This window comes from Scylla paramamosain, chromosome 45 (assembly GCF_035594125.1).
Source record: "Scylla paramamosain isolate STU-SP2022 chromosome 45, ASM3559412v1, whole genome shotgun sequence".
In the NCBI taxonomy this organism is placed as follows: domain Eukaryota; kingdom Metazoa; phylum Arthropoda; class Malacostraca; order Decapoda; family Portunidae; genus Scylla; species Scylla paramamosain.
The window spans coordinates 1,580,001-1,590,000 of NC_087195.1; the positions used below are offsets into that span (position 1 = coordinate 1,580,001).

Below are 10,000 nucleotides of genomic sequence, written 5' to 3' on the forward strand. Positions count from 1 at the left end.
GTTTGGCGTGAAAAAAAATGAAAAAAAAAGAAAAAAAATACACGTGTTTGAATGCGTACGGAAAAGAAGAATAGATAAAAAGAACAAAAAAATAATAATAAAATAAAATATGCAGCTTGGAATACAAAAAGAGAGAAATAGATGAAAAAAAAGAAAGAAAACGAAATATGCAACTTTCAATATATATAAAAGAAAAAATAGATAAAAAAACAAAATACACAAGTTTGAAAGCCCACAAAAAAAAAAAAAAATAAATCGATAAAATAATAGATAAAAATACGAAGCAGTTGAAAACAAAACACTGGCATACAGGAAAAAAAAAAACATATAAATAAATGAAACCAAATAAAAAAAAAAAATAGATGAAAAACACAAAGGAATGTACAAGATACACTCGTTCGGACACAGAGAAAATAGAAAATAAATAGAAAACAATAAAAAGATAGAAAATAAAAAAAATACTGATAAAAAATAGAAAAAAAATCAAAGCAACACAGAGAGAGAGAGAGAGAGAGAGAGAGAGAGAGAGAGAGAGAGAGAGAGAGAGAGAGAGAGAGAGAGAGAGAGAGAGAGAGAGAGACAATTGAACTCTGGAACCATGACAAAAACTGTTCAAATGTGTAATGTTTTAATAACAATAACATCACCACCACCACCACTACCACCACCACCACCACCACAATAGCAATTAACAACAGCAACAACAACACCACTAACTTTTTAATAACACAGGTGGTAGTGGTGGTGGTGGTGGTGGTTTGGGTACCTGGTGAAGTGGTAAGCTTGTGTTTTTTTTTTTTCCCTCTTTTTCTCGTCAGTTCGAATCCCACTTGATTATTTACTTTTTTTTCCCTCTCTTTTTTTTTGTGTGTGTATTTTTGTGCTGTGGTGTGTGTGTGTGTGTGTGTGTGTGTGTGTGTGTGTGTGTGTGTGTGTGTGTGTGTGTGTGTGTATTTTAAGTGTGTGAAAAATGTGTTTGAAACGTGAATGAAATTGTTTGTGTATGCGTTCGTCGCTACTACTACTACTACTACTACTACTACTACTACTACTACTACTACTACTGTACTGTCACGTCTTTTCTTGTTCTATTCCTATAACAACAACAACAACAACAACAACAACAACAATTTAACACACCACCCAATCTAAATATAAACCACACACACACAAACACACACAACAAACAAACAAGCAAACAAACAAACAAATAACAAGAGAGAGAGAGAGAGAGAGAGAGAGAGAGAGAGAGAGAGAGAGAGAGAGAGAGAGAGAGAGAGAATTGATGAAAGCTCCTATTATAGTTACTAGTTGTCAGATATAAATGAACGAGAATCAATAGCTGCATGCTCCCCTCCTCTCCCTTCTCCCCTCTCCCTTCTCCCCTTTTCCTCTCCCCATTCCCGCCTAGCTCCTCCCAGCCCCGCCCAGCTCCCCCCAGCCCCGCCCAGCCCCTCCCAGCCCCTCCCAGCCCCGCCCGTACCTTTCCCTACCCCCCTCACCCATTTCTCCCCCCATTCCCTACTCCCCAGCTGCTTCTCCCCTCTCCCTTCAACCGCCCTACCACGCTCTACGTTCCCCCACTCTCCTGCCACTCATCTCTCCCCGCCCATCCCCTCTCCCCACCACGCCCAGCCCCGCCCAGCCCCGCCCAGCCCCGCCTAACATTGTCCTGCCCCTTCTCCAAGTTAATTCATTCCTGACCCTTCTTGCTTGTGTCTTAATCCATTCCCATTCCAGGTATATTCCAGGCATATTCCAGTCCCTTCTCAGCACCATTTCAGGCCTGTTTAATTCCCATTCAAGCCCCTTCCAGAGAGAGAGAGAGAGAGAGAGAGAGAGAGAGAGAGAGAGAGAGAGAGAGAGAGAGAGAGAGAGAGAGGTGGGGGCTGTGTTGTTGATCGGAACTAATACGAGGGGGAGGAGGAGGAGGAGGAGGAGGAGGAGAGAAGGAGGCAATGTTGGAGGATGAGGAAGAGAGGAAGGAAGATGTCATAGATATGGTGGAGGAGGAGGAGGAGGAGGAGGAGGAGGAGGAGGAGGAGAAGTAGAAACAGAAGACGAAGAAGAAGAGGTAGAATTGGAGGGAGGAGGAATGGAAAGAAGAGAGGGAAACGAGGAGGAGGAGGAGGAGGAGGAGGAAGGGAAGAAATTACATGCAGGTAGAAGTTAGAGCCAGGGGAAGAGGGAGGAAGAGGAGGAGGAAGAAGAGGATATTTTGTAAGACAATAAGGAAGTGGAGGAGGAGGAGGAGGAGGAGGAAGAGAAGGAGGAAATTTTATACACTTATCTAACCTTATCTAATCTTTTCCTCTCTTCCTCTTCCTTTCCTTTCTCTTCTTTTTCCTCCTCCTCTTCATCTTCCTTCTCTTCCTCTTCCTTCCTTCAGTCCTTTACACTTTTTCTTTTCTTCTTTTCTTTCTCTCATTCTCCTACTCCTCCTCCTCCCTTCCGTTTCTCCTCCTCCTCTTCTTCCTCCTCCTCCTCCTCCAAACCAATTTCTCCATTTCAAAGCCACACCCTTTCTCTCTCTCTCTCTCTCTCTCTCTCTCTCTCTCTCTCTCTCTCTCTCTCTCTCTCTCTCTCTCTCTCTCTCTCTCTCTCTCCCTCCTTCTCAATCTCCTTCTTTCCCCTCATTTCTCACCATAGCCTTTTCTTCCTTTCCCCTCCTCCTCCTCCTCCTCCTCCTCCTCCTCCTCCTCCTCCTCCTCCTCCTCCTCCTCCTCCTCCTCCTTATGTATACTGTATTGACCAACCAACAATGTATATCTGACTTAAGGGAGAGGGGAGAGAGGGAGAGGGGAGAGTAAGAAGGGAGAGAAAGGAGAGAGAGGGAGAGGGGTGAGTGAGAAAGTGAGAGAGGGGAAAACCCATGTTGTGAGAGTACAAGGAGGGGAGAGAGAGAGAGAGAGAGAGAGAGAGAGAGAGAGAGAGAGAGAGAGAGAGAGAGAGAGAGGGTGAGGGTGAGGGTGGGAGAGAGGAAATAGTGTTAAAGAGAAGGGTGAGAGAGAGAGAGAGGGAGGGGAAGGAGGGGGAGGCAGGAAATGGAGAGAGAGAGGGAGAGGGAGAGGGAGGGAGGGGAGAGAAAGGTAGGAAAACAAATTATGGAGGAAAGGGAGAGGGGAAGGAGGGAGGGAGGGAGGGAGGGAGGGGAGAAGAGGAGAGAGAGGAGATAAAAAGGGGAAATTAAAAAGTATAGGAAGGAAGGAAGTAAGGAAGGAGAGATAGAGAGAGAGAGGGAGAGGGAAGGGGGGAGAGAAAGGGGAAAACTGAGGAAATAGGGAAATAGGGAGGAAAGGAGGGAGAAGGGGGAAAGAGGGAAAAAAAGGAGAGGGGAAGGATGAGAGAGAGAGAGAGAGAGAGAGAGAGAGAGAGAGAGAGAGAGAGAGAGAGAGGAAGGGGAAGGGGAAGGGGAAGTGAGGGACGGAACGGGGAGAGGAAAAGTGAGGGGAGAGAGTGAGGGGAAGTGAGGGGAGAGAGTGAGAGGAGACAGGTGTTATTCACAGGTATGATTGGTGTTAAATTTTTGTCAGGTAGAGTCCCAAAGTGATCTGAACTGACGTAATTGAGAGGGAGAGGGAGAGAGAGAGAGAGAGAGAGAGAGGGAGAGGGAGAGGGAGAGGAAGAGGGAGAGATATCACGTTAAAAATAAAGGAAAAGAAAAGGGGAAGAAAGGGCAGTGAAGGGGAATGAGAGAGAGAGAGAGAGAGAGAGAGAGAGAGAGAGAGAGAGAGAGAGAGAGAGAGAGAGAGAGAGAGAGAGAAGAGGTGTGAGCTTTCTTTCAGGTTTAATCCAGTTTTGTTTTTTTGAGGGAAAAGTGGAAAATTTTTTGTTTTTTCTAGTTTCTTTTTTATCTTTTATTTTTGTGCTGTGAAAATTTGTTAATCTCATTTTTCTGTTTTATCCATTCCTTTATAGCGTGAATTTGAGAGAGAGAGAGAGAGAGAGAGAGAGAGAGAGAGAGAGAGAGAGAGAGAGAGAGAGAGAGAGAGAGAGAGAGAATCACACACACTCACCCATATAAACACACATACAATAATGATAATAATAATAATAATAATAATAATAATAATAATAATAATAATAATAATAATAATAATAATAATAATGGTAATAATAATAGTAATAATAATGAAAACAATAAAGGTGTAACATAATTAATAAGCAGGTGTTGTTGCCTTTTTCTGGTGTTGGTGATGTGTTTCAGGTGCAACACAACAAACCTTCATTAAATTGTCAAAATGATTTCTGATATGATATTTTTATTTTCATTTTTATTTTTATTTTCATTTTTTAGAATTCTGTATTTGTCAAAAAAAGTGAAAATTGTGTGATGTGTTTGACGTGTGCGTGTGTGTGTGTGTGTGCGTGTGTGTGTGTGCATGATATACCAATGAGTAGCAGAACACACACACACACACACACACACACACACACACACACACACACACACATACACACACACACACACAAGTATTGATTAAGTGACATTCAACAACAGATTGCTTATAGATTTACCTTAAGTAATTCAATTCTCTTTCTCCCTCAATCATTCTCTCTCTCCCCCTTCCTCCTCCTCCCTCTCTCTCACCCAGCCCACCTCAGGAATGCCTTTTGTTACTGTTCTCTCATATTCTCACTGGCTCTTCATTCTTATGTGTCTGGAAAGAATGATCTGTATTCCTGTACTACATTATTTATTGTCTTGTTAAATATTTATGTAGTCATTTGTAGTTCTATTCGTTGGCAAATTAGGTATCGTGAGTTTTTCTTTCGCTTCTTTTATGTTTTTTTTTTCATTTCTTTTGTTTTTTATTTTTTTTGTCTTTTTTTCGTGTTTTTTTTGTTTTTGTTTGTGATGTTTTTTTTTCTTTTTAATTAGTCTTTTCCTCTGTTGTATTATTCTTAGTGATGCTTTTTTTTTTTTAAAGTTTCGATTTTGTTTAGTCTTTTCTTTTTTTTTTTTTTTTTTTACTGTTTTCATAATTGTCAGCGTGTTCGTTTTTTTTTTGTGTCTCGATCTCGTTTTCTTTCTTTTTTATTCTTTTCATCATTTTACAATAATTCAGTTTTTGCGTTTCGACATTTTTATTTTTTCTTTTCTTTTTTTTCTCCTCTTTAGTATTTTGCAACGGTTCCTTTTTTGCGTTTAGTTTTTGTTGCCCTTTTGTTTCTTTTTCATTGTTCTCTTGCGTTATTTTTCAGTGTTAGCAAGACTTCATTACTAAGATATTTACGTTACCAAGCGCTGTTTTTAATTAGTTTCAATGTGCAGTGGTTTAAATGCTGTAAATTGCAGTAAAAGTGTTAACAAGACTACTAAGATATTGATTACTAATACTCGTTTCTTCTTTTGTCTTTTAATATTGAGGACAAATTTTTTTTTTATGTTAAGATATTTACACTAATAACGCTAATTTCTTCCTTTGCTCTTTAAATATCGAGATAAATACTTAAATTTCAATTCCTTTTATATTTATTTTTCCTTCTGTCTTTTAATACTGAGGAGAACAAATATTTATGCTAAGATATTACTAACACTCATTTCTTCCCTTTTGCTTTCAATATCAAAAAATACGAAAGTTTCCATTCCTTCTGTATTTTTTCCCCTCTCTCGTATAAGTAATGGTCATTAACATAAAGATTATTCAATGCAGGGAAGAGATTAAACTCATCTTGACCGTGAAAAAAGGTGAGGATTTCTCGTTTATACCTCACCTGTGTGTGGGAACGTGGAGAGCAAAGGTGGGGCAGGTAATATACATAATGACATAGGAAAAAAATAAATAAGGGGATAAATGCTAGAAATGCGAAGAAATTTGCTTGTAAATGTGTGTTAGAAATGCAATTACAGAAGGCGTGTACACGGAATAGGTAGAAGAAGTGAAATGGAGTGATGTAAACTGTTACGTGTGTATTAAAGAAAGGTGGAAATTAAATTGAAAAAGGGGAAATGTTAGGTTAATGGGTTAATGGTGTTAGGAATACAGGTACACAAGACAAGTTAGAAAAAGATGTACAAATAGAAAAATGTGAAATATTACCTGTGTATTGACTGAAGAGAAGTGAAAGGAAAAGGGAAAATAGAGGAAAGGTTACGTATTTTTTACCTGTTAATGGGTTAATAGGTGTTGGGGATACAGGTGTACATAAGACAGGTAGGAAAAAGAAAAAAAGGAAAAGAAAAGAATTATTAAAGTATGTATGTTGAAAAAAAGAATGAGAAGGGGAAAAAAAATTATCTGTGACTGGTTGAATATAATAAAAAAAGAAAAAAACAAAGGAAAAAATGAAGAAAGATAGAGAATAAAAAAAGAAAAGAAAAAAGAAAAACTGTGAAATATTACGTTTGTATGTAAAAAAATGAAAAAAAAATGAAAGGGGAAAAAAAGTTAATTTATCTGTGAATTTCCCTATATGAGACAACAAAGGAAACACACAAAAATGACAACAAAAAAGGAAAAAAAAAACAAGGTGGGGTGAATAAGAGGAAAAAATATAGGAAAAATAGTGTGAATGCCCTTTAACTTACCTTTCAATGAATAAACGTGAGGGGAAGAGAAACACAAATAAAGAGAAAAAGGTGGAAAGAATAAAAGAGGGAAAAAACGAAGGAAAAAAGTATAAATGTTCCTTAATTTTATCGTGAGTGAATGCATGTGAGGGGAAAGGTGACTCAGGTACTGTGAGTTGACTGAAGAAACGAAGAAAAGAAGAAGAAGGAAGGAGAAGAAAGTTCAATAAAAAGTTCACAATAAGAGAGAGAGAGAGAGAGAGAGAGAGAGAGAGAGAGAGAGAGAGAGAGAGAGAGAGAGAGAGAGAGAGAGAGAGAGAGAGAGAGTATTAGTATAGATAGGGAAACTTTTCAATCTTTATACTTTTCAAACTTTTTTTTACTTTAAACCGCAACTAACATGCAGAGAGAGAGAGAGAGAGAGAGAGAGAGAGAGAGAGAGAGAGAGAGAGAGAGAGAGAGAGAGGTAATACAAAAGAGAAAATGATTGGAAAAAAAAAAGTTGGGAAAGGAAAAAAATGAATGAAATTAGGAAACAAAGTAGGAAAAAAAAAACAATAGCTTATATAAATCACCATAGACACTAATAAAAAAAAAAAAAACTTACTAAAACAAGAAAAAAAAAATCAACAACAACAAAAACTAACAGAAAAAAAAAAAACAATTACAAAACAAGAAAAAAAAAAGGTCACGTTACTCATCCATAAATAAAACGAATAATTAAAAATACAACAGGTAGCAGACAACAAACCCAAACCTTACTCACCTAGGAAGAGAGGGAGGGAGATGAATAAGAGGGAGAATTTCATGGCGACGCAATGTCCTTTCCTCGACTCCTTGTTTACTGCAATGAGGGGAATGGCTGAGGTGAGGGGAAGGTGTCAGCATGTGATTGGCTGTGTGGATATGTGAGGGGAGTGACTGGTTTAAATGTTAGCTTAGATGTGAGGGGAAATTGTATGTTTGTTTGTTTGTTTGTGAAGGGAGTGTGAAGAGAGGTGTCATTTTTTTTATTTGTGAGGGAATGAGGTTGATGTGTGAGGGGAAATGTTTGTTTGTTTGTTTGTGAGAGGGTGTGTGGTTTAAATGTGAGGGGAAATGTTTGTTTGTTTGTTTGTGAGAGGGTGTGTGGTTTAAATGTGAGGGGAAATGTTTGTTTGTTTGTTTGTGAGAGGGTGTGTGGTTTAAATGTGAGGGAAAATGTTTGTTTGTTTGTTTTGTGAAGGGGTGTCTAGCTTAAGTGTGAGAGAAAGTGGTGTTTGTTAGTGGAAAAAATGTGGAATTGTACAAAAAAAAAAATGCGATTAATAAGCAAAAATATTTCTGGTTTAATTGTTTGTGTGGAAAATTTTTGTTAGTTTAGTTTAGTTTTGTTTGTTTGTTTGTTTAGTTTACTTTTGTTTGTATGTTTGTTCAGTTTTGTTTTGTTTTCTTTGTTTTGTTTGTTTGTTTGTTGTTAGTTTATTTTTTGTTGTGGTTTGTATTTTTCCCTTTGTTTTTATTTTTTGTGGCAAGTAAAACAACTGAATCACGTTTTCTGTAATAAACCTCGACCCATTTTCTATTACCTGTGTCACTGTTGTCTTCCTCTCGTGGTTCTCGTTTTCTTCAGCTCGTGTTACTGTCATGGAGTTTGAAAAGAGATTAGATTTTCACACGAGTTCAGAGTTTCATTATTAATTATTTCTAAAGTATTTATTTTTTTCATTCATTGTTCATCATGTATCTGTTTGTTTACGTATTTCATGTTGTTTAATGTTTCATTTTTTTTTTATTTTCTTTTATGTTCTAAGTTGTCTTGTGTTTAGTTTCATTATTTTTGATAAATTTTCAAGATTTTTTCTTTTCTTTTTTTTATCAAAGTTTGTCCAGTTTTTTCCTTTTCTTTTTTTATATTTCTCTGTTTTCTCTTTTTCTTTCTTTTCTATTATCGTGTTTTTTTCTATATTTTTCTGTTTTTTTTTCAAGTTTGTTGTATCGTTCTTGTCTTCAATTTCTTGGTTCCTTTTCTGTGTTATTTAAGCTTTTATTTTATCATTATTCCTTTTGTTTATCTGTAGTGTTCAGTTATCATTTCTTTTTATTATTTTTTCAACTTTTTTTCCTCCAGTTTTATTTTCAATATTCACTTTTCCTCTTTCCTAGAATAACACTATTTTTTTTATTATTTTCACAGGATTTTTTGTTTGATCTTTTTTCTACAATTTATAAAGTAAAACAAAACATCAACTATTTTTTTTCCAGTATTTTTCTTTTACTGTTTAAAAATGTGGAGCTTTTAATGGCTTACCTTCACTTTTCTCAAAACATTTCATTGCTCTGTTGAAAATAAATTAATAAAAATCTATTGTGCTTTTCATATAAACCACAATTTCGTTCATGTAATTTTTTTTTCCTTTCTATCTTCAAATAAATATTGTGACTTTTTTTTTTTTATCTTATATATTGTTTTTCTTTTCTTTTTTTTTATCTTTTATTTAGTTCTTGTTCGTATGCTTATAAAAAAAATTACATAAAAAATGGCGTCTTTACAAATGAGCCCTTTTAAATTTTGTCCTTTAAAATGTTTGCTTAAATAAAAAAAATGCCTTTAAAAATTTCCTGTTAGTTTATTGTTCCTATTAAACATCCGGCCATTGAAAAAAAAAAAAAAAAAATTGATACTTAAAAAATTTAGTCCTTTTAAAAATGTTTGTACTTTAAAATTTCTGATCCTTTAAAATACCTGTCCTTTTAAACTTTACCCTTTAAATTTGATCTCCTTTTAAACTTCATCCTTTAAAATTTCCAGATCCTTTTAAATTACTGATCCTTTTAAAATTCCTGCCTCTTAAAAATTAATAGTGTTCTTTATATTCCCTTGTTCTCTTCCGTTCTTCCCTTCCCTTCTTCACAATTTCACTTTTTTTTCTCTCCTTCACTTCTTCACAATCTTGTTTTCTGTTCTTCCTTTTTGTTCTCCCAGTTCACAATCTCATCTCTTTTTCTGTTCTCTGTTCACCTGTTCTCTCTCTCTCTCTCTCTCTCTCTCTCTCTCTCTCTCTCTCTCTCTCTCTCTCTCTCTCTCTCTCTCTCTCTCTCTCTCTCTCTCTCTCTCTCTTAGTTCTTCATCTTCCCGCGTTATCAGAATCTCCTCCTCTCCATTTTCTCCTTCCCGCTTCTCTGAAAATAAAAAAAAATAATAATAAAAGTGAAAATGAAGATTAGCTAGGCAAAAAATTTTCTAAAAATTGAAATATGAAATGAAACACGCACGAGAGAGAGAGAGAGAGAGAGAGAGAGAGAGAGAGAGAGAGAGAGAGAGAGAGAGAGAGAGAGAGAGAGAGAGAGAGAGAGAGAGAGAGAGAGAGAGAGAGAGAGAGAGAGAGAGAGAGCTAATTCTCGTGTTTTTTAAATTTTTTTCCACCTTCCTTTCCTCCAGTGGGCTTAAGGAGAAGGGAAAGGAAGGGAGGGAAGGAAGAGGAGGGAAAGGGAGGAGTGGGAGAG

The 10,000-nt window shown here is 36.5% G+C and overlaps 1 protein-coding gene across 5 annotated transcripts in view; it reads right to left on the minus strand.

Moving 5' to 3' along the window:
- LOC135094408 (uncharacterized) overlaps positions 1 to 10,000 on the minus strand; it is a 65,553-nt gene that overhangs the window by 27,095 nt on the left and 28,458 nt on the right. Inside the window, exons 2-4 of one of the 5 annotated variants that reach the window (XM_063994476.1) lie at positions 8,805 to 9,676; positions 8,083 to 8,655; positions 7,281 to 7,358 (exon numbers count right to left, since the gene is read on the minus strand). In XM_063994476.1, coding sequence (XP_063850546.1) covers positions 7,281 to 7,323 — 43 coding nt within the window. In that variant the 5' untranslated portion in view covers positions 7,324 to 7,358; positions 8,083 to 8,655; positions 8,805 to 9,676. Of the gene's footprint in view, positions 1 to 7,280; positions 7,359 to 8,082; positions 9,677 to 10,000 lie in introns of all 5 variants that reach the window. The other 4 variants (XM_063994477.1, XM_063994475.1, XM_063994478.1 and 1 more) reach the window with 4 other exon arrangements.